Source organism: Theropithecus gelada, chromosome 7a, assembly GCF_003255815.1.
Source record: "Theropithecus gelada isolate Dixy chromosome 7a, Tgel_1.0, whole genome shotgun sequence".
Classification (NCBI taxonomy): domain Eukaryota; kingdom Metazoa; phylum Chordata; class Mammalia; order Primates; family Cercopithecidae; genus Theropithecus; species Theropithecus gelada.
The window spans coordinates 34,595,416-34,620,483 of record NC_037674.1 but is presented as its reverse complement, the minus strand read 5'-3'; the positions used below and the strand labels follow the sequence as shown (position 1 = coordinate 34,620,483).

Sequence of the window (25,068 nt, the reverse complement as noted above, 5' to 3'; positions counted from 1 at the left end):
GGTTTACTTACATTTTTAAATCTAGAGAGTGTTGGGCAGATTTTTAAAAGCTGAATTTAGCTATTTTGCAAGTGAACTATAGTTACACCAAGCAAAAGAGCTGTGGTTTCCTTAGAATGGAAGTTTGAAGGAAACTTTTTCTTATTTTTTTTCCTTTAGAGCATTTATGGTATTTGATTTATTCATACTGCTTGCCCTGTGTTCAAACAACTTTTCTTTGTTGTATATTTAGATCTCTAGGGTTATTTTATTTCCTTCCCTTCCTTAATGTTTCCCTCATGTTTAATTTAAATCATTTGCTTTTTATCTTCCTCGGCATCTCAAGCTATTTCTCTTTTTGTTAATCTTTGAAGAGATGGGATTTCACCATGTTGGCCAGGCTAGCCTCTCAGCTGATCCACATGCCTTGACCTCCCAAAGGGCTGGGATTACAGGTGTGAGTCACCGCACCCGGCCACCTTTGTTCTCTTTTTGCTGCACTGAATTTAAAAAACAAATAAAAAATAATTGAAAGGTTTTTGTTTTTTGTTTTTTTGGTTTTTTTTTTTGCGCAAAACTAGCAACTACTTCTGTATCTTAAAAACAGCAATCTCCAACAAACACCAACAAACAATCGGTGAAACCTTTTCCTTTTAACTCCAGTGAACTCGAATTGACAGGTAGTCACACCCAGGTATCTTTGGGTGTTGGTTATTTGATTAGGAGGTAATACTGTGTTTTTGGCCCAACTCCAAGGAAAGGAAGGGGTCACAGACCAGCAAAGACTATCAGGAGTGCTGGTGCTGCTTTTCTTCATATTTTGGGTCTCTGGGCTCAGGTAGAAGGAGACTTTTGTGCACTTGGGAGCAGAGTATCATACAAATCCTTTCAGCATTTTTGCAACCAGAAACCATGCAAATGTTTTTGCAAATATGCTTGTGGTCTTGCTGGCAGTTTGTGAGCACGGCGCTCTGTTTGAGGTGGTGATGTTGACTTCTATTTTCTATTCATTGTCCTGACCCAAATCGAGCATACTGTTTTGTACATAACTGTGTGAGCACACTCTTTTGTACCTAATGCGTATCAGTTGGTCTCCATTCCTTGCATAAAATGATTTTTACTATTACTGCTTTGAGACAATTTGTGTGTTTATCCCAGAGCCTTTGACTCTCATTCCTGTCAGTACAGCAAAGGAATCCGGCATTTACTACCAGCTCTGACTTTGCAGGGTTGAGAGTGGCATGCTGTTTGACTTTGGAAACTATGTTAAAAATTCCTCCAGTGGATCCCTAGCTGGGACTGTTTTGGCAATTGATGTCTATCTTGCCTACTTTTTCTGAGGATGTCTGTGAGGTTATTTTTAACATATTCAAGTTGTCTGATTGTGCTGAGGCACCTTTGTCACAAAAGAAAGTCACAGTCTATTTCCCTTGCGAAATTTTTGAATGAGAAGCCCTCTTTTACTGAACACCAGGCATGGGGAGTCTCACTTTGAAGCTGGCTACGAGGCATGCTTTCAAGGAGACAAGGCAGAGGCCCAAGATGTCACAGGGTGGCTCCAAAGCTCTGATCTCAGCTTTGCTGAGGCATCTCCTTTGCCCATGATCTTTCTAAGAGTCTATCATTCAAGGTACCCAAAATGTCCCTCTGTTTAGAAAGGGTAGCTCTGTTCCGTAGCCAAAGCAACACTTCATCCACTTTGCCACTGTGGGACCTAAAGGCAGCTTCAAGGGTGCATATGAATCCTGGCTCTCAGAGGACATCTCCGGTGAGATATTTTCACTGAGCGGGGAATCCATTTCTTCTGTCTTCTACCATAGCCTTAATAGAAGCTCTCAGGTTTCTAAAGCCACCAAATCAGTACAGATCTGGATTCCAGGACACCACACACTCTGTCACCAATTTTTTCATCTGTTAAATGGGGATCACAGGACCTCCCTGTTTCTAGAATTCTTTTGAAACCAAATGAAACAATGTGTGCAAAACACCTACCATAGCATTGGGCACATAGTTGGTGCTCAAGAAAAGCGATGCCCATTCCCTGTTCCACAAACATTGTGGGGCACACTTCTTGATGTGGGTTGCCCTTTTCATGCCATATTATATTTCACAGATACAATGAGAAGGAAGTATTCTTGGAGAAGGAAATCCAAAAATTTCCTTGGATTTTCTAGGGAGTTGTGAGTTTTAAACTGGTGTGACCCAGCCATGTCCATAATCACATCAGACATGGTCAGCTTGTGTTTTGCTTTCAATTTTAGTGATTCTGGCAGGAGAGAGTTACTACTGGAAGGAACACCTTGAAATGCTACAGCCAGAGATCTCTAACTAGATGACAGCTTTCTAATTTCTGCTTGTATTGCCCCTCATCTTCTGGGGATTGCCTTTCTCCTCTCTGTCTGTCTTGTTTCTAGATCTTAAGCCAATGCCTTAACTCTCGCTTTCTGCCCATAAACAGAGGCCTGTGTCTTGGGTGGATGACAAGGGGTTCTGGGAAAGAGATCTCCAAAGTGGGGTCTATGCACGTCTGTGTGCAAGGTAACTCACTGGAAAGAACATACTAAAACCTAATTTGTGTTTATCTTTATATTGAAAACTAAGATGAAATTAAGCTGCTCCCATATTTAATATTTGGATGAACCCCAGTCTCCTCATGCAGTTTGTTTGCCAGAGGGTCAAGGCTCACAAATGGTATTACTTATTATTTGAGAAATTCAAATTATGTAAATGCCTGGACTCAGCTGATTATTTTATGGTAAGCATCCAAAATAGTACCTTATTTTTCTTCCCAGAAACAAAAAACTTTTGGTACAGGTTTGCTCGGAGGGACTGGAAGCAGAGAGCTGCACAGTGCTGGACTGGGAGTCAGAAGCCCCAAGTTCTAGTCCTGGTTCCAGTCTAGGACGGCCCCGTGGACACAAGGTTTCACCTCTCTGGCGCTCAGGTCCCTCATCTCTAAAGTAAGCGTTTTGGACTGCTTAATCGATAGGCCAGGCCCCTTCCAGCTACAATATTTTAGGGTTCTGAATGTAAATATAGAAGTATTCTACCCCTTCCTTATCCCTCCCCCTTTGTTGTTTGTTTAAACACCTCACTTTTTTGCCTACAAGGCATCAGTCTGTTGCTTACATGGTCTTTGTCACTGGCTTCCGTTTTGGTTAGCCTGCTGAACTCCCTGTGTGTCTTCTCCGCAGCTCCCATCTGTCTTCCACTTTTCTGTGGTGGATCCCTATACTCAGAGAATCCCGTATTCAAATGACTCACATTTATAGGGTCCAATTATACATCACTTGAGCATCATGAAACTTTACAAGTTCTATATTTTTTAGTTGAATCCTGTCTCTCCTGTTATCTTCTTCTTAGCCAGATGAGATGACAGTACCCAATCTCTTTCTTGAAATATCATACATCCAATCAGAGCTATATTAGTGGCTAGCAGTATCCCAGTGCACTTATTAATAACTAATGCAAAACTTTACTTAGCTGCTACTGTGAGCTAGAGTAATATGAAATCTCTATGCATTATCTCATTTAATGCCCTCAAAAGCTCTGATGGGGCTGGGTATGGCAGCTCACACCTGTAATCCCAACACTTTGGGAGGCCAAGACAGGAAGATCACTTGAACCCAGGAGTTGGAGACCATCCTGGGCATCATAGTGAGACCCCCATCCCTACAAAAAATAAAGAAATTAGCCAGACGTGGTAGCACACACCTGTAGTCCCAGCGACGCAGTAGGCCAAGGCAGAAGGATCACTTGAGCCCAGGATGTCCAGGCTGCGGTGAGCTGTGATTGTACCACTACACTCCAGCCTGGGTGACAGAGTGAGACCCTGCCTCAAAAAAGAAAAGAAAGATTAACAACAAAAAAAGTAATATAATTATTTGCCTAATGTTTGGTGAGTTGGTGAGTGACAGTGGTAGTACTAGTTGGGTTTAAGTCAAGGAATAACTGTTTGCAAACTGAGAACTGTAAGGAGTGCCTCCGCCTACCATGCAGTCCAAAACCCATCAGGAACATGGCAGGCTCGCTGAGCGCCTTCACTCCGCACCATCGATTGCCATGTATTTGTATAACTATCATCTACTTTACAGGTTTTTATTTGACAATAGTTGATAATCAATCATTCATTCGTTTTCTGATCCACTCCTTCTAGTTGAGGGTTGCAGGTGGCCAGAGTCTGTCCCGGCAGCTCAGGGAGCATGGCAAGAACTGGGCCTGGACAGGGCGCCATCCTGTCTTAGGGTGCTCACACAATCCCCCACACTCACTCAGACTGAGACCGTGTCAACACCCCAATGTACTCAACGTGCATGTCTTTGGGATGTGGGAGGAAACCCTCACAGACATGGGGAAAACATGCAGACTCCTCACTGGCTAGACCAGGAATCCATTTTTCTTCCTCATTATCATTATCACAAAATGGCATCATTCAAGGACCTGCTGTATTGGCTTGCTGTTGGACTTTTAGTAAAGATCTAAGCGGATCAAAGGAAGGCAGAGTCTACCTGTTTGTGGCCACCCTAGAAGCATACAACAGTGAGGGTCCTGGTAAGATCAGTGAAGCCGTGCTGATCTTCCAAGTTGGTTTTTATTGCAAATTAATTCCAGAGCTTGCTGATTGAACTTGGGGCTGGGGAGGTGACAGCAACTGCAGGTAGCCCTCAGAAAGTCTGTAGGGAAGGACACATCCACGGAAGATAAGGCTCCCGTCTCTGCGTGCTGCAGTGCTTGCCTTCTGCACACTGGGCTTGCGGTTTGGGTGTGGGTTCTGAGAGACAAGCCCGTAGTAGGCCCATTAGAAGACAGTGCCTCCCTTCATGTCTGTTCTAGGGCTTTTAGTTGAATTATCAAGCTTGTTCTTAATTTTCCCCACCCCTTCTAAATTGTTCAAGCCCAATCCTGTTTTTATCCCACTCCTAAAGTTCAAGGTATGGATCAGAAGAAACGGCAAGATAGCCCTGCATCCTCTGTCAGGTGATGGAAGGGAGTGAGAGGATGAACTTGTTTATGATCACACATTGAGCTGCCCTGAGCCTACAGGACCCTTGGTGACACTGATCTGCCATGTAGATTAGTGGCTGCTCTTGTGGCTTCTCCCTGAGATGTGCCCACAGGACTCTGATCTCTGCCACCCATGAGCCAGCTGTGGTCTGAGATCTCTGTTTGTAAACATGTCTCATTGATACTAAAGGCCCCTAGACCAATGCCCTTATGGCTACATTTTGCCCCAAGAGGGACATGGTGCCAGTGTGCCATAGATCAGAGCAGATCAGGCAAGCCAAGGGTCCAGAAGTGACCATGCCAGAAACAGGCATATTCCTCACTTCAGTCTTTGGTTCAGCGTTGGCTAGTGGTTGTTGCGTTCAGGGAATGCTCCTTGCCCCTGAGCTTGACTTTTTTTCCTGGACTCAGTATCCCTATAGCACACCCACAACAGAGACTGTGCCCACATCAAGACACCCCTGATGGCATCCAGACCCTTCCCCACTTAGCACATCCAGACACAGTACCCCTAAGTGAGAGATGATACACCAACACCTTACCTGTGTCACCGCTACTTAAAATCCAACTCTTTCTACTCTTGTGGAGTTTCCACGTTGGCTTTTGAAAGACAAAGATAAGAAAATAATTTCGTCAACCTTATAAAACTTTAAAAAATTGAGTTCTTATTCAGATAGGCCCCAAACATTTTTCAGAAAAATAAGGCAATCTGAGAAAACGGTAACATGTGAGTAGTTGGTTAACTATGTCAGCATACCTCCAGCATTTTGCATGACTTATAAATAATGCATATTTTGTAAGCAGTATAGGAGAGATTCTTCCAAGGATAGGATAGTCCTGACTTTTTGTCAGGTTGATACCAACTCTGCCACAGCCTGCTGATAACTCTTTGCATATTTTTATTTTTCTCAGAATAGCAGTTAAATTAGGGTTTCTTTCTTCCATGGTACAGAGTGATAGTTCATATTATGTCACAAGAAATTGTTCGGTTACCTCCCTGTCTTTATTTATATGCACAGCTGCTGGTATTTCTATCTAGTCTCCCTGCCTCATTACCTTGGCTTCCTAATTCAATTAGAGAAATGTATTGAGAGGCTGCTACTTCAGAGACTATCATTTTCTTTTTTTCTTTTTTTTTTTTTTTTGACACGGAGTCTCACTGTGTCTCCCAGGCTGGAGTGCAGTGGCGTGATCTCGGCTCACTGCAAGCTCCGCCTCCCGGGTTCACGCCATTCTCCCACCTCAGCCTCTCAAGTAGCTGAGACTACAGGCGCCCGCCACCACGCCCGGCTAGTTTTTTGTATTTTTAGTAGAGACGGGGTTTCACCATGTTAGCCAGGATAGTCTCGATCTCCTGACCTCGTGATCCACCCGCCTCGGCCTCCCAAAGTGCTGGGATTACAGGCTTGAGCCACCGCGCCCGGCCGAGACTATCATTTTCAAACCACAAATTAGGACACAGAGTCTGGTAGGATTTTTGACTTATGAATCTGTTAGGCCGGTGCCACTAATGGCAAAAACTGCAATTACTTTTGCACCAATCTGTATGATTAATAAAAATCTTATCAATGGACATGCAAGCATTAATTTGGTATGCATTTAATAGGCTGACTTAATTTTTTCTTTTATTTTCTCTTAAAAAAGTTTTTTTCACTTTTATTTTTAAAATTGATTTCAGCTAAATAATTTCTTTTTCTTTTCTTTTTTTTTTTTTTTTTTTAAGACAGTGTCTGGTCAGGCGTGGTGGCTCATGCCTGTAATCCCAGCACTTGGGGAGGCCAAGGTGGGTGGATCACTTGAGGTCAGGAGTTCTCTATTGAAAATACAAAAAAAAAAATTAGCTGGGCGTGGTGGTGGGTGCCTTCTGTAAGCCCAGCTGCTACTTGGGAGGCTGAGGCAGGAGAATTGCTTGAACCCGGGGGCCGGAGGTTACAGTGAGCGTAGATTGCACCACTGCACTCCAACCTGGGCCACAGAGTGAGACTCTGTCTCAAAAAAAAAAATGACAGTGTCTTGCTATGTTGCCCAGGCTGGTCTCAAACTCCTGGCCTTAAGTGATCTTTCTGTCTCGACCTCCACTGGGATTAAGGACATGAACTGCCACGCCTTGCAAGATTGCTTTAACTGTAAATAATAAAATTCTGTGAAACTGGCCTTGCCCAAGGCACAGAGGCATGTGAGAGGTAGAGCTTGTACCCAAGTCTGTCGATTTTAATCAATTGCTAGATTAGGAAGAAAAGTTACATTCCTGATTTGTATTACTGAATGTCTAAGAGCTTTGCACTTAAAAACAAGAGTGATGATGGGGGAGCTATCTTAAGGGACTGTTAAATGCTTGATGCATATGACATGCTAGCAGAACCACAGCTGAAAAGACAGGAACTAACATCAGTGTGACTCTTTTGTCATTTGATTAAAATATAATCAGAGTAGAAGCGAAATGAGCATTTGTCATATTAAGGAATCTCAACCATTTGATTCCTATTATTCTGTAGCTTGAAATGTCCTTACCTCACTAATGATGTGGTGAAGATTAGCCTGTTACTCTGTTTAAAAAGTTAATTATCCAGGTTGGGCACGGTGGCTCACACCTATAATCCCAGCACTTTGGGAGGCTGAGGCAGGAGGATTGCTCAAGCCCAAGAGTTTGAGACCAGCCTGGGCAGCATAGTGGGACCCTGTCTCTAAAAAAAAAAAAAAAAAAATTGTTTTTTGGTAGAGAAACACAGCCAGGTATGGTGGTACACACCTGCAGCCCTAGCTACTAGGGAAGCTAAGGAGGGAGGATTAATTGAGCCCTGGAGATTGAGGCGGCAGTGAGCTATGTTTGCACCACAGCACTCCAGCCTGGGTGACAAAGTGAGACCCTGTCTCAAAAAAAAAAAAAAAAAAAAGTAATCATCCAGCCTCAAATGTCTGTGACTCTTAACTGGACTACTTACAAGTTTAAGAGAGGGAGAATTGTTTTTAGGGGCAATATCTCTTCCCTTTGACCTCCTGAGTTGGGGGCAAATAGAAACGCTTTGGAAACTTATTTCTTCCTTGGAGCAGACTCTGGGCCCAGGACTCCCATTTACCCCACGATAGCTGCTGCCACAGTGCCGCCGTGTACCTGCAGCAAACATGGTCTGAGGTGAGCCAATGTAGCCTGGAATTTATTCACCCAGCTAGTACAGATTGGGCACTCCCATGCCCCAGGCACCACCCTGCTGGGGGGACATGGCAGGGGGCAGAGGTCATCCCAAGGCTGACCCCCGGGCATGGAACTTTCTCTGTCTTGTGCGAGGATGCGCAGAGCCAGGCTGCTCTGTGGGCTTCTAGCTGCAGGGCTTTGTACCAGGTATTCTGTTTACCACATGGTACTTCTTTTTCTTCTGTTAAAAAAAAGAGGATAATACAAGTACTTGGTGGTGTCATTGGGCAGAAGAAAGAAGTTGATACATGACACATAGTAAACATGCAATAAAGCCGTTACTATGAACTTTAGAACTATTGCTGTTTCCAGCTGCTGTTACTTTATTATGAGAGGCAGTAGGTACAGTGTTTGAGGGCAGAGATTTGGAGCAGACCACCTGGGTTTGAAGCCAAGCTGTGGGAGCTGAGCAAGTTACTCCACCTCCCTGTGCTTCATTCAGTTTCCTGCCTTGTGAAGTTGTAAGGATTAGATGATAAGTGATATGTAAAATGTTTACAGCAGGCCGGGCGCGGTGGCTCAAGCCTGTAATCCCAGCACTTTGGGAGGCCGAGACGGGCGGATCACGAGGTCAGGAGATCGAGACCATCCTGGCTAACACGGTGAAACCCCGTCTCTATTAAGAAATACAAAAAACTAGCCGGGCGAGATGGCGGGCGCCTGTAGTCCCAGCTACTCGGGAGGCTGAGGCCGGAGAATGGCGTGAACCCGGGAGGCGGAGCTTGCAGTGAGCTGAGATCCGGCCACTGCACTCCAGCCTGGGCGACAGAGCGAGACTCCGTCTCAAAAAAAAAAAAAAAAAAAATGTTTACAGCAGTGCTTGATATGTAATAAGAATTAGCTGTTATGTGAGAATAATAATAATGTATTTCATTCATTCAACGAATACTTGGGGGTTGCCCATGCCATGCATCGTGGCACTCTACTAGGTCTTGGAGCAGAATAATGAATAAGACTTGGTGCAGGGGTCAGTTTAATCAGGGAGCCAGGCACTCAGGTAATGATGTTAGAGGAGACTTCTAAACGAGATGATGCCTGACCTGTGCTGGGTGAGAGTTTAGTAGGCATAGAGTTGGGGGTGAGGTAGGGAGGAGTTCATAGAAGAATACCCTAAGCTGGGGGACAATGGGAATGTAGGTACTGAAGATCCCACCTCACACACACACTCTGGAAACACAGAAACAAAGCCCAGTATGATATGCACAGAAAATGGTGTGTTGGGAACCTCAAAGCTGGGAGAAAGCAGGGGTTAGAGATGGACAAGACAGGCCAGAGAAGCCTCACTAAGATTTGCACTTCAAACGCATGCGCAGTTACCTTGAGGGGTTCCAGACCAGGCTTGTGAAGGCAGCCACTGTCCTCTGACTGCCCGTCTCCCTGGGATGAGGGCAACCAGAGCCCTTTTCGTGCCCTGTAGGATGGATGCCCTGAGCATCTCAGAGAGCCTGGGCTGCCTCCCTCCACCTCCCCCTCCCTCTCCCTTCCCCCTCCCTTTCCCCTCCCTTTCCCCCCTCCTCCCCTTTCCCCCTTCCTTCCCTTCCCTTCCCCTCCCCTCCCCTCCCCTTCTATCTTCTCTCTTCTCTCCTCTTCTCTTCTCTTCTCTTCTCTTCTCTTGTTTTCTTTTCTTTCTTGATGTAGTCACGGTGTGTCACCCAGGCAATAGTGCAGTGACACAATCACGGCTCACTGCAGCCTTGACCTCCTGGGCTTAAGTGATCCTCCCACCTCCAGCTCTCGCGAGTAGCCTGGACCACAGGCATGTGCCACCACGCCCAGCTAATGTTTTAATTTTGTGTAGAGATGGGGTCTCGCTATGTTGGCCAGGCTGAGCCACCACACCCAGTCTTCAAAGGGGCTTTTGGTGAGGATCAGAGATAGGAGCCACCATTCTAGGGTTCCTGGAGTTTGTGAGGGAAAGAGGACAGAACCATTCTGGTAGTGCTTGCAGGAAGCACTTCCTGAGACAGAAAGAATACAAAGCAGGTGCCCAAGAGAATTTCCTGCTCAGCCTGAGGACAAGCCCAGACCCTGGGGACTACTGACATGTCCCACCTGTGGTTAGAAGGGTTTCCTGAGGTGGGAGGTGTAGATAGAGCAGGGGCCTTGGGAGCCCTGATGGAAAGTGTGGGGAATTTAGAACACGAACACAGGCCGGGTGTGGTGGCTCAGCCTGTAATCCCAGCACTTTGGGAGGCCGAGGCGGGTGGATTATGAGGTCAGGAGTTCGAGACCAGTCTGGCCAACATAGTGAAATCCCGTCTTTACTAAAAGTACACAAAAAATTAGTTGGGCGTGGTGGTTTGTGCCTGTAATCCCAGCTACTCGGGAGGCTGAGGCAGGAGAATGGTGTGAACCCAGGAGGTGGAGGTTGCAGTGAGCTGAGATTGCGCCACCGCACTCCAGCCTGGGCAACAGAATGAGACTCCGTCTCAAAAACGAAAAAAAACAAAAAAACAAAACAAAAGAAAAAAAAAGAACACAAACACAGGGTAGGTTGTACTTGTGAGAACAAAACCTAGGCTCTCAATTTTCCACAGCAGAGTAAAATACGTTTGGGAAATAGAACAGAAGTTATTTAAACTCCCTATGGCTAGACTTGAAATTGACAAGAAAAGGCCCAATAGGGAATGCCATTGTGTCCCCAGGTATGGAACATAGCACCAAGATAGACCTTAACATCGGTATTACAACCCCACATTGGTATATTTTACAATATTTGTCTTTTCCTTTCCTTTTTTAAACAGGGTCTTGCTTCGTCACCAGGCTGGAGTGCAGTGGTGCAATCACAGCTTACTGCAGCCTTGAACTCCCAGGCTCAAGCAATCCTCCCACCTTTGCTTCCCAAAGCCTGGGGATTACAGGCATGAGCCACTGCGCCTGGCTTACAACATTTGTCTTCGTAGCTATTTTTACACATTGAAGAAACAAAACTAGCACACCAAACGAGCACCAGGTTTAATCAAAATTATTAAGGACAGTTTACAGAAAAATTTGAAGCATAGTACTGGTGGAACGTGTGGATATAGGAAACTTGCTAAAATAGTTGAAAATGACTGAGGTTTGGGAAAGATTGCAATATGGTATGGTGTATGTCAGAAAAGTCATGGGGTCCGGGCGCAGTGGCTCACACCTGTAATCCTAACCCTCTGGGAGGCCGAGGCAGGCAGATCGCCTGAGGTCGGGAGTTTGAGACCAGCCTGGCCAACATACTGAAACCTCGTCTCTACTATAAAAATACAAAAATAAACTGGGCGTGGTAGCGCATGCCTGTAGTCCCAGCTATTCGGGAGACTGAGGCAGGAGAATCACTTGAACCAGGGAGGTGGAGGTTGCAGTGAGCCAAGATCACGCCATTGCACTCCAGCCTGGGTGACAGAGCAAGACTCTTTCTCAAAAAAAAAAAAAAAAAAAAAAGAAAAGTCATGGGGAAAGTCAGACATGGTAATCCTAGGGCAGACATACCGCATGGAGGGTGGGATACCTTCCTGCTTCAAATGGTGTTAATATTGAAAGAACCCGTAGGTTGAAAGAGGTACAAACTTGAACACGTCTTTACAAAGTGAAGAGGAAGTTACATAAAGACCTTGCTTTGCGACCTGTGGTCTGGCGATGGGTGGCTTCTCTTGGGCAGCGTGTCATCCAGGACACCCTTGTCCTCATCCTGTAGTGGGTTAGAGGTGGGGATGGGGGCGGCCTGGCAGCTACAAAAGTTTCCACAACAAAGCCTCTAAAACTGGGTAAACATCAACCTCACCAGTAAAGCCACTACACAGTTCCTGACATGAGATTAGTATTTGGTACAATGCTTCCAGAATAATCAAAATTTTTATAATACTTTTTCATCTGTGATGATATTAAACAGTGGTATTTGAAGAGTAGCTGGCCCTTAGTAAATGTCATGCACCGTAATTCATCACACCTAACATGCTACTGGTTATAAAAGGAGCATCATTATTTTATTTACTGCATTGAAAAATAAAAAAAAATTGCCAGTTAAGCTATGACACATCATTGATTAGAAGACATCCTTTTTTTTTTTTTTTGAGATGGAGTTTCACTCTTGTTGCCCAGGCTGAAGTGCAATGGCGTGATCTCAGCTCACTGCAACCCGTGCCTCCCAGGGTCAAGCAGTTCTCCTGATTCAGCCTCCAGAGTAGCTGGGATTACAGGCATGTACCACCGTGCCTGGCTAATTTGGTATTTTTAGCGGGAACGGGGTTTCACCATGTTGGCCAGGCTGGTCTTGAACTCCTGACCTCAAGTGATCTGCCCTCCTTGTCCTCCCAAAGTGCTGGGATTACAGGCACAAGCTGCTGCGCCCAGCTGATTATAAGACATCCTAATTTCAGAATGTGAAAATGTGAAAAAAAATACATCTTAGAGTTGACGGAACACATTAACTCTTCATTTACAACATCTTATCTTTGACCTGTTCATTGATGTAGAAAAATGATCTTTTTGAGATTAACATTTCAGGCAGAGAAAGTAAAAGAAAGCCATTGTGTCTCTTCCTTCTGGGGACCTATTGTTAAAAAAAAGAGTTTGCTATATCTGCGAGCTGGAATAAACAAAAAGAATTGGAGACTGAGTTGACATGAAATAATAAAAAATATGGAAAACAGTGTCAGACATTTATATATTTCATTCTGCTTAGCGACATTCCTTCACATCCATTATCTTATTTGATCTAACTTTTTTTCCACAATGAAAACAGCTCTATGTGTGTATATTTTATAGATACACACTCAGTAGAAAAATAAAACCATACAGAAAGTACACTTAGAGACAAACAACCACAACATTTTAACAACTGTATTTTTGTACAGAGATAGTGCATATAAATACTATCATATGTTCAATCAAAACAAAATTGGGGCTCGTTACCATCCCTTGTTATTTTTAACAAACTTTTTTTTTCCTCCTCCTTCTAACCCACTCAACCAATGTTGCTAGCTTGGTGTTCACCTTCCATGCATTGGATCATGTCATCATGTAAAACCAACTCTACCCCTAAAAGGATTGGGGGTGGTTTGATGGTTCGTCTTATTTGATCTTCCCAGTGACCTGGGGGCAGTGTAGTGTTATGAACCCCTTTTTGCTGAGGAGGGGACAGGCTCTGAGAGGTGGAGTGATTTGTGTGACACTCTATGGCTAAGTGGCACAGTGTCTTGGCTGGGAGGGCTGGTCTTTGAGAGTTGTCCTTGGCTTTTTTGAGATCAGGTTGGTCACAGATACAACCTTGCAGCCTCAGACAGTCCCAGTTGATGCCTCTTCCTCCAGCTTTATTATTAACAACTGTCTCTTCTGCATCAAAAGTGTCCCAGGTTGAATGGTGCGTTATATGTTTGCTCTAGTGGTGGAACACTTCTCCAGTGGGGGCCAACTCTTCTGGGAAAGTTGATTCCAGACACCACCAAGAGATCACCGGACCCACGGTAGATCTGGAGCCAGTGTCTACCCTTGGACTTAACGATGATATTGGAAGTGAGCTGTGGTATAGCAGAAAGAGCAGAGAAAAGGAAGTCAGAAATCCCTGTGTCAAGTCTCAGGGATTAAAGGAGACCATGTATGTGAAAATCCTACACAAATAATGAATTTGTGGTATGGGCACATATATTTAAGTGGATGAAACTTTATGAATGAGCACAAACTCCATATTCATTGAGTATTCTCTGCCCCAAGCCTCACATGCCAACCCCCCAGTGCACTTTTCCACCCACTCCAAGCAAAGGCAACATGGTGCATTATGACCCCAGGCTTCAGTTTCTCCATTTGTGAAATAGTGCAGAAATTATAATACTTGTGTCTTGCAAGTGTTGTGAGAATTAAATGAGATAATTATGTAAAAAGCATTGGCACATATTTCTGGTTTCAGTAAATGTTAGTTCCAATTACCTAGGGGTGTAAGGGAATGAGAGTGGTTTGTTGGCTACTGACTACCCTGTCCCCTGTGCACTGTTCCAGAAACACTTTTTCTTTGTATTGTACTCTGTGCACTGAAGTCCAGCACACACACATACTTGCTTCAGAGACACATCTTCCCATCACCAAAATATTAGGGGGTTTAAATTTCATAAAGTTGAAATAAAGTGCAAGCCCATTGCTGGTTTGCAGACCAGTTTGCAAGCCCACTGCTTTGTATGTAGCAGACAAATATTTTTGGCTGAGTTTTCATAATTTGCAATGGAAATAAATGTTTTTGTCCAGTAAAATGGCAGAAATGTAAAAGGTGGAATTCCAGAATGTCTTAAAATTAAAAGATCAAAGTGTTAGCAGGTGGTTCCTTTCCTGTTATTACTCACGGAGACAGAAAAATCCCATTAAAAAACAAGCTCAGTTCGACTGCAGGCCAGAGTGTTACCCATTGTCCATTGTTCACCACAAGAGTATGGTTTATCTGCTTCTCGGGGTGATCCACTTATAACACGGGGGGCATTCTAGTCCCAGGTTTTCTGAAGTCAGATCTGCTGTCCTGTTGTGCTCATGGGCCACCTGAATGGCCCAGACATGATACTATCTTATTGTCCGGACAGCATCTTCCAATCACCTTTCAAACCTGGACTTAGCACAGAATCCAGTCTTAGGACAGTCCTAGCTTTTGACTTTGAGAGTTTGGTCAGTGTCCAACAGCACCCCAGAAAATGCTCAATTATATTGATGTTTCTATTTCTTTTAAGATTTTACTGACACATGCATATGGTTAAAAATTGTGAACTGTACAGAAAGGTCTAAAATGGAAAATAAAAGTTACACATCTCTTAGAACTCCAGGTTTTCTCCCCAAAAGTACCAACAAAACAATTATAGCACACATGCCTTTTTAAAAAAAATTACACAAGTTCAATAATTCCATATCTGTTCCACATATTGACTACTCTTTCAGTGAAAGTGTCTTGAAGCTCTTTCCATATCAGTACATGCAAGTTCCTTTGATGACTGCAAAGTACTCCTTTGCAGAGTGTGCTCTATTCTGATCAGTCCCTTATTGATGCTTCTGTTTCCCTATTACAAACTTTGCTACAGTGAACAACCTTGCCTATGTATCTTTTGCAGGTATATCTTGAGGTAATTCCTAAAATATACAGTTGCCGGCTCAAAAAGGATGAGGCTTTGATTTTTTTGTTTGTTTTGTTTTGTTTTTTTGTTTTTGAGACGGAATCTCGCTCTTTTGCCAGGCTGGAGTGCGGTGGCACGATCTCAGCTCACTGCAACCTCCGCCTCCTGGGTTCAGGCGATTCTCCTGCCTCAGCCTCCTGAGTAGCCAGGACTACAGGCACATGCCACCATGCCCAGCTAAATTTTGTATTTTTAGTAGAAACGGGGTTTCACTATGTTGGCCAGGATGGTCTCGATCTCTTGAGCTTGTGATCTGCCCACCTCGGCCTCCCAAAGTGCTGGGATTACAGACATGTGCCACAGCACCTGGCCGAGACTTTGATTTGTATTTAGTCAATTATGTTTATATATTGGTCTGTGTCTCTAAAATTTCAATACTGATTTCCAAATTGCTACCTAAAAATACTGTGCGGTATACTCTTTGTAGAAGTTTGGAAGAGTACTGATGGTCACCTCCTCCCCCCTGCCCTGTACGGGGGCCTTGTTGTACTTACACAACACACTTAATTGTCTCTCTTTTCTGGGCATTTGAAGGCATTTGAAGATGGTGGTTACCCAGTATATGGGTAACTCCTTCTTTCTCCCAGATGAATCAAAGAACAGTGCTCCCTGGGACACTAGTAAAGTGTTTGCAAAACCGCTGCTCTGTCGGCCGGGCCTACCCTGGGGCTGTCTCCTGGGCAATGAAGGTGGACTTTCAGGAGAGAATAATCCTCCCTGTGTATGCTGACTCACCTTTGCTCTTCCTGGTCCCCACCCTGGTAAACACACCCCAGTTAGTGAGGTTCCACCTTTAAAAAAATCAGTCAGGGAATCACGCAGCTGAGGTTCCCAGCCTCAAGGCTGAGTTCTTCCTCTGTGTGAGGGACTCTGGTGTTTGGGTGCCACCTCTTAAATGTTAGCAACAAACCAGGCTATTATGTGGATAGGGGCGTACCCTACTTTCCAGAACTTGCACATGAATCAACTGCTTTTTAATAAACTACATCATCCTTAGAAACTGAATGTGGATCTAAGAGTGTCTGTTCTCAATCTCTATCTAATGGAAATTTCTCCCTCATCATTTGTAGGAAGTCTCAGGGGTAAGAGTAACTTTTCATTATTGTGACTACATTCATGTTGTAGCTGGCATGCCTGCCACCGCCCTCCTCCCTGTGCACAGTGTGCTGCGCTCACCAGGGGCTGCTGGAAAATGCAATACCTTGTCGAGTGTCCACCTGTTTAAAATGGTACCATTTTTAGTGTGGGAAGCAAAAGGGAATTCGTCAAAAATGAAGCTCGCCTGAGAGTCGTGAGGTGGTAGCCTTTGCCCTCTGAAGAGAATGGCTGTCCTCACACTGATGAGGAACCATCTCTGCTGCCCCCTCCCAGCACACATGGCAGCCAAACCTGCCCCTGCCTGTCAGCAGGGGTAGAGGAAGAAATGAGGGGCAAAACAGGTGTGAAGGGTTAGTTGCTCCAGAGCCCTAATGCATATTCTCACAATTCCAGGGTAGTAGTTTGTGTCTTAGAACAACTTTCAGCCTCTGCTCCCTAGATCGCAGGATTGTGTATGGTAACGGTGCCCCACCACCCTGCCCACTTACTCCCGCGATTCAGCGGCTGTGTGCAGAGGCCGTGTGCCTCTGGACAAGTCACACTAGTACTAAACTCTCTTGTCCCCAACCCAGTAACAGAAAAGGGTTTTTGTTTCACTGTGGGGAACTTTTCAGCCTCCCAGGCTGTGCTGAGAGCCTGCACATCCATGTTTGGTTTCCAGCTTTCCTGACAATCTTACCACCCTCTGTTAGAGCTTCCCAGCTCAGCCCTAGCCCAGCTTTCGTTGATCCACCTTGTCCTTGACGCTCTGGGCAGGTCAGGTTCTCCCAAAGGCTCTGAGTTGCTCCCACCTCCAGGTTCTTTCCTCCCTCCCTTTGCCTCATCTGGGTGGGTTTTTGGGGGACTGGGGAGAAGAAACACATAGTGAGGAGTGGTCACTAAAGACAGAAGTTATCATTAGAAAACCTTGGGCAGTTTACAGTTTTTTCAGCAGTAAAATAGAGATAGTAATACATAGTATGGGGGGAGGGTTGTGAAGGTTGAATGAGTTCACATATGTGACTATAATTGCCTGGCAGAGGGAGGGAGAGACAGGGAAGGGAGACAGTAGTTAGGGAGGGAGGACAGAAGAGAGACAGAGAGAGGGAGGGAGAGAGAGAGAGAGAGAGAAACTGATATGTGACCTACTGGATATAAAAAAAGTATCAAATCAAAAATAGCTTTGGTGTTTAGTCTTTAATGCTAAGAAGAGATGGTCATGAATAAAAATTATATGTCTTTTTTTGGTTTGTTTGTTTGTTTGTTGAGAGAGAGTCTCACTGTATCACCCAGGCTGCAGTGCAGTGGCGTGATCTCAGCTTACTGTAAGCTCTGCCTGCTGGGGTCACACCATTCTCCTGGCTCAGCCTCCCGAGTAGCTGGGATTACAGGCACACACCACCATGCCCGGCTAATTTTTCTATTTTTTTTTTTTTTTTTTTAGTAGAGATGGGTTTTCACTATGTTGGTCAGGCTGGTCTCGAACTCTTGACCTCGTGATCTGCCTATCTCGGCCTCCCAAAGTGCTGGGATTACAGGCGTGAGCCATCATGCCCAGCCTAAAAATTGTATGTCTTTTTAATGATACATTTTGTTTTGGAGACAGTCTGTCGTTCTGTTGACATGTTAAACTTAATGGCTAGAAATATCCAGTAAGTCATTCATTTAGGAGACTGTGAACCAACCACGTTTGGATGCATCCATAGTCATTGAATCTTCGGTTCACATCTTGCCTTTGCTACTTATTAGTTGGGAGATCTCAGTTTCCTCCTATGTGGCATGGGAATATTAACCCCTCTCTCCTAGGATTGCTTGCAGTAGTAAGTAGATCACCCTCCACAAATCAAATAACTCTTTGCTTTGCATATTGTAACCACTGTCGCCTCATTGGAGATCGCAGACTGGAAAATGAGTCCTCTTCGAGCACTAGAGACTGGGGCTAGGAATCTTCAGTGTCGAGTGATATTTGGAACTATAAGACTCAATGAACTCCACCGTGAGTGCTGTTCTACTAGGAAGTAACTACCGTGAGAAAGAGGAGGAAACAGCCTCTGAGTGGGGGCAGTCAGGAATGTGTCTCTGTGCAGTGAGACACAGAAAGACTGATGGCTTTGATGGGTTCTGCTAGGAAGGCAGTTTCTTTGGATCAGCACAAACACATACACCGTGACACAGAGCTTCTCTGTTTCTTGTCCTTTATAGAAGTCTAATAACCACTTATTAACAGCCCTTGTGTTTTGTTCAACGGTGCTTACATTTTTAGACGTCTATGAGGGCTAAAAACCAACCAACCAACCTACAGGTTGGTTACTCTGGGACCTTAGTTTTCTGTGCAGAGTTACCGTGGGTGCCCAGAAACCTGGAAAAGGTGGGGAGGTGAGGAGAGGAGGAATCACTGGGAATTATCTGGCTGGACGGAGACCATGGGCATTCAATGGAAATCTAGTGAGTCACGCTGTGGCCAGTGCTTTTTTCTCTTTCTGCTTTGCCACAAGAGGAAGAAGGAGTGGTGAGGTCTGAGGTAATTTTGTAGAATTGATGCTGCATGTAGTTCTGAGAATGCCAGATATAGAGAGTTTCCCTCTGCAAGACAGCATGGGTGGCAAGCCTTCCAGAATCCCTTCCCATGTATCCTTTTCCGGTGGTAGCCCCTTCTTGGCTGATTTTAGAAGATGACTTTTCCTAGAGCCTCTTAGAACTTGCTGTTAGCAAAGGATCTGTGTTTCCCATAGAAAAAAAAAAGTAAACCATTTAATGAATTTTTAAAATAAAATTTGAAATGGCTTCTATCTTGTGTCTTTTCATCTTCTCCTCTCAAAAAGCCTCCTTTTCCCTTTTTTCATCCTAGTTTTGATGTCTGAGCAGTTGACCCGTCTAGATACCCTTATTCAGAATTTTTCTCTCCTTCATTCAAAGTCCCCCAAGTAGTGAGCAGGGAGGGAGCAGGGGTGAGTCTCACCCAGTTCAGTGCCCACTGCACTTACCCATTGGCGACACTCCCAGTAGAATGCAAGCATTTGAAGGTAAGGGAGGATCTTCCAATATTGTCATGTAATATTTGCCATTACCTCATATTCATTAACTCTTTTGCTGATAAGTGTAGATTATAATGAATGTCCTTCCTCCTCTGGTCTCCTCCGGCAAATTCTAAATATCTTAGACCTACTTCAAATGGCTCCTTTTCCGGGAAGTCATTTCTTCTGCCTCTCCCAGGACAAAGTGGCCTACCCTCCACTCCTGGAACGCCCATTTTGTGTGTGTATGTGTTGACTGTTATTGATGTGTGAATCACTTTGTTCCATCATTATCTAGGTGTCCTTCAAGGAACTTTGAACTGCCCAAGTGCTCAGCTCCCCAAGTGCTCATGAATCAACTTTGTTCTATCATTATCTAGGTGTCTTCATGGGACTTTAAGCTACCCAAGTGTGCCATAAGAACTTGGCATATAGCTGAACACATGAGGAACCCCACTACAGAAATGTCAAATGAAAGGGAGCCCTGCAGTCCACAGAGTGGTCAGAGGCCGCCCCTGGTGTGAAGCTGAAAAATGCTAGACGTAGATGAGGGCCACAGCTTCGTCTACCCAAGGGGGCCACGCAGGGATGAGGTCTTCCTCTCCTGGGCGTGTTCCGTGATCTCATTTAGTCTGTCCTGTCCACATCCTTGTTATTAGAGCAGTCATCAGTCATAAAAATGTAGCCATCTTTTGAATATGGAAAGACAGTATTACATGTATGACAGTGATAGGTTTATGAAGGGAAAGTAATTTAGATGACTTGAGAAATTATGACTGTGTGACACAGCCTTTGTGTGATACACATTCTTTCCAGTTCTGGGTTCTATCATATAATGTGCAAAACGAGACTAGAAAGTTTCTGTGTCGTTGCTTATTTTCACTGACAAATTCAACACAACAGTATGGTTGAAGGAGTCATCAGAGACTATCGATCATGCGTTATGCTGTATTCCTGACACTGTTTAGCACTTCATGCGTGTTATTTTGTTTGATCCTTACAGCAACGTTGTGAAGTGGGTCTGTCTCCCATTTTACAAATGAGAAAAGAGGTCACTTTGTGTCACTTCAGGGACACAGTGAGCTTAGGGAGCTTTTCCCCACTTAGTCTGTAGATAGCAAAGCTGGAACTCGAATCCTCATCTTATTGATTGCAGAATCTTTCTCTGCACTGCTCATTCTGCTACATTTTATTTGAAGAATATTTGGGACACAGTGAGCGCTTAGGGAGCTTTTCCCCACTTTACTTAGTCTGTAGGTAGCAAAGCTGGAACTTGAATCCTCATTGATTCCAGGATCTTTCTCTGCACTACTCATTCTGCTACATTTTATTTGAAAAAATATTTGGGAAATTAACAGCATTTTCTCTTTGTTACTGCAGGGGAAAACAAACTATCCTAGTAATTGTGTGTTTTATGTTCCCAGGGAAGCAAAGGTGCCTACCGATACCATTGGCAAAGCCACAATGTCAAGCACAGTGGTGTGGACGACATGGTGCTACTCTCCAAGATCACAGAGAATTCCATCGTGGAGAATCTGAAGAAGAGATACATGGACGACTACATTTTTGTATCCTTTATTGGCTGCTTTGGACATTTCTAAGTGATATTACCATGTCCACAGTTAAATTGTGGCTTTATGCTAGGTGCAGCAGCTCACGTGGGTAATCCCAGCAATTTGGGAGGCTGAGGCAGGAGAATTGCTTGAGCCCAGGAGTTCCAGACCATCCTGGGCAACACAGGGAGACCCCTTCTCTATTATAAAAACAAACAAACAAACAAAAAACTGAACTTGTGGCTTTGTTCCTGCTTGAGAAGAGGTGTCTGAAAGTCTGAATGGATGCTGTGTGCTCACATTGTTTTCACAGTTTCAGAATGAGGTTTTGTATGTTTATATCACTTGGTTCAGGCTGTGCAAAGGGCAGAGACGAGGTCCAATTATTCTCCTGGCATTTCACAAAGTGAAGACGTAGCCAGTATTTACCTATTTTCATCTATAATATTGTCCCTTTGACATGCTGTAGTCATGCACGTGGTGTCTGAAACCTCTGCTCTTCCTAGAGGAAGTCCTGGTTTGCAAAGAGTTCTGTCAATAAAACATCCTGATTGCAAAGCAGAGACATTAAAGTCTGGACTTAAAAGGCTTAAAAATTTTGCCAGTTTTTCTGCATTTTAATGTTTACTAAAGGAAATGTGAGAAGTGAAGATTGACTATTGAAAATATCTGACGTTCTGGAGTTGTTCTTTATGTTTCAATTTTAGCTTGCCAGTTGCCAGTTTTTACGGGGCTTTAAAAAATGCAGAATGGAAATTTGATTCAAATGTGGGTTGACTTCATTATCAACAGGGAACTGTGATATTTGCTTAAGTTCCTATAGGATTCAGGAGTTTCGTCTGATGCAACTATGTAAAGATATAGTGGTAGAACTATTGTGAGAGTTAGTCATGGACATGCAAAACTCTGTGTGAAATCTACATAATCGTACCAAAAAGTTTAACTTTGATGCCAGTAGTACCTTCTGAAAGTATGGTGTCATGGATGACCTATTAAAAAGTGGAGTCTTTGCTACTGATGTAATACACATCTTAGATTTTTACCCAAAAAGCTTGGGGAAGAATAGTTTTCACATCAGTGGCTTATTATGATTACTTAAACTGCTTGTTTGACTATTAGCTAAAAGCACTGGAACGTATGCAGTAATAACTTTTGCAGGGGCTGCCTATCCCATCACTGGTAAGTTGGGGGTGAGGTGGGGGTTCAAATTATCAGGTATTTAGTAAACAATACTATTAAATAATTAACAGCATTATTCCAAGGCATTGGGACCATTCTGACCAGTACTCTGCTGTTTCTTATTTACTATAAGGGAATTTTACCAATATCTATGTAGTTAAACCTCTGAACCTCTGTTTTCAAGGATTAACAGATACAGTTGGATTTATTGGCTGCATTATAATTGCATCATTTAAAAAATTTATTTTATCTTTATAGCACTTTGGGAGGCCGAGGCGGGTGGATCACTTGAGATCAGGAGTTTGAGACTAGGCTGGCCAACATGGGGAAACCCTGTCTCTACTAAAAACTCAAAATTAGCGGGCTATGGTGGCGTATGTCTGTAATCCCAGTTACTTGGGAGGCTGAGGCAGGAGAATTGCTTAAGTCTGGGAGGCAGAGATTGCAGCGAGCCAAAATCGCACCACTGTACTCCAGCCTGGGTGACAGAGCAAGACTCTTGTCTCCAAAAAAATAAATAAATAAATTTATTTTATTTTTAAGTGACAAATACTAATTGCATATAGTTGTGGGATATAATGTGATTTTTTTTTTCTTTTCTTTCTTTTTTTTTTTTTTTTTTTTTTTTTGAGACAGGGTCACTCTCTGTCACCAGGCTGGAGTGCAGTGGCATGATCCTGGCTCACTGCAGCCTCTGCCTCTGGGGCTCAGGTGATCTTCCCACCTCAGCCTCCCAAGTAGCTGGACTACAGGCACACACCACAATGCCTGGTTAATTTTTTGTAGAGATAGGGTTTCACTATGTTGCCCAGGCTGGTCTCAAACTTTTGAACTCAAGCAACCCACCTGCCTCGGCCTTCTAAAGTGCTAGGACTACAGGTATGAGCCACCGCGCCTGGCAATGTGATGTTTTAATATGTGTATACGTTTTGAAATAATAAAATCAAGCTAATTAACATATCCGTCACTTCACATACTTATTGTGTGTGGTGTAAACATTTAAAATCTACACTCAGCAATTTTGAAATGTACATTATTACTTATATAACTTCTGTATCAGGGTGGCGACCTATGGCTGACAGACAAAATCTTACTCACCACCATTTTTTGGACAGCAGTTTTGTTGGAACACAGCCATGGTCATTCGTTTAGTTGTTGTCTAGGGTTGTTTTCACACTACAGTGGCAGAGCTAAGTAGTTGTAACAGACTGTCTGCAAAGTCTCAAATATTTACTTTCTGGCCCTTTGCAGAAAAAAAATTGCTGACTTCTGCTCCAGATACCTGTGCAGGGCTTCCTTTTTTTGTTTTGTTTTGTTTTGTTTTGTTTTGAGATGGAGTCTTGCTCTGTCACCCGGGCTGAAGTGCAGTTGGCATAATCTCGGCTCACTGCGACCTTCACCTCCCAGGTTCAAGCGATTCTCCTGCCTCAGCCTCCCGAGTAGCTGGGACTACAGGCATGCGCCACCATGCCCAGCTAATTTTTGTATTTTTAGTAGAGACAGGGTTTCACCTTGTTGGCCAAGATGGTCTCGATCTCTTGACCTCATCATCCGTCCTCCTCGGCCTCCCAAGGTGCTGGGATTACAGGCGTGAGCCACCGCACCTGGCAGCTTCATTTAATTTAATTGCACAAAAGCAGTTATGTTCAGTTGCAAGTTTTTATTTTATTTGGTCAAAATACTGAAATATACTTTATCTGGACTTATCACCATCAAAAAAATGTCAATCACTTTTACGTGCAGCACCCACAGCACTTGAAAACTGGCAGATAATTGATTAGAAGGAGCTGGGTGGCAGGATGTGGATCTGGACTGTCTGGCTTGGTCTGCATAGATCTGGTGACCGTAACGTTTTGTGACCTCTGTGCCTTGGTTTCCGTACCTGTAAAATGGGAGTAATAATAAAATCTCCCACATGAGGCTGTTGTAGGGTGAAACGAAATGAAGAATGCAGCAAGTAAACAGTAAGTATGAGTCATTATTACCACGCACTGGGGCAGGTGTGTAAGTGCTTCCCATATTTCCGAGTTATTTTCCAAAAATTCAACTGTAAAGTTGTTTATTGGAAATTAAAATTATTTTGCCACAGAAACCTAAGTTATAAATGGAGGATTGACAAGCCCATAGAAATCTTCATTTCTACTGAATGTAGTAGTTGAACAAATTGTATTTTGAAATGTTCTTGGAACGTGGGCTGAACTTACTGCGTTGTAAATATGGAAATACGATTTTTTGATAAGCTGGGTATAAAAAGAAACAAATGATGTCTGTAGTCAGTCCCTCCTAACTGCAGACAGCCTCACTCCTCCCCATCACGATTGTTTCTCCCAAAACACCAGAAGCAGGGACTATGTCTTGTATATCTTCTTCAAAAAGCAACATATAAAAACCCCTTAAAGCAATACGTGTTCATTTAACATGGTTCATACCATGCAGTCAAGCAAAAAGGAAAATACCAAAGTCACCCAGAACCCATCGCCAAAGGTTAGTTCTTATTAATCTGTTGGTGTAGAGCTTTCAGTTTAACCACATATGGTCATGCATATAGGTGTGCTTTCTTGTTAATTTTAACAAAAATGGCATCATCCTGCCTCATGTATTTCTTGGTCTCCTGCATAATTTTTGGCATGGTGCATTGTATTAAGTATTCATTGACAATTTGTTGACTGTTAAGACTTGCTTTTTAAATTCAGACAACAGAGTTTTTAAATGACTCACACAGAGAGGGCTGTTTATGCGCCTTTGAATTAATGCTTTTGAATCGATGACTGATGAATCGTGTGCTCTACCAAGGAAATGAGTTACTGGACCACTAATGACTTTATGTTTTAGAAATCTCTACCCACTCAATATATGGGAAGCCCAGCATAAATGTGCTTTCTATCATTAACACAGAGTAGCTTTCAGCTTTGAGGAAGCTTGATGGATGTTTATGAAATAACACGGGTGGTCTG

General features: G+C 43.7%; 1 protein-coding gene across 1 annotated transcript in view; it reads left to right on the top strand.

Moving 5' to 3' along the window:
* MYO1E (myosin IE) overlaps positions 1–25,068 on the top strand; it is a 240,180-nt gene that overhangs the window by 79,348 nt on the left and 135,764 nt on the right. The window contains exon 2 of the mRNA XM_025389516.1: positions 20,807–20,950. Within this exon, the coding sequence (XP_025245301.1) occupies positions 20,807–20,950 (144 nt within the window). The remainder of the gene's footprint in view (positions 1–20,806; positions 20,951–25,068) is intronic.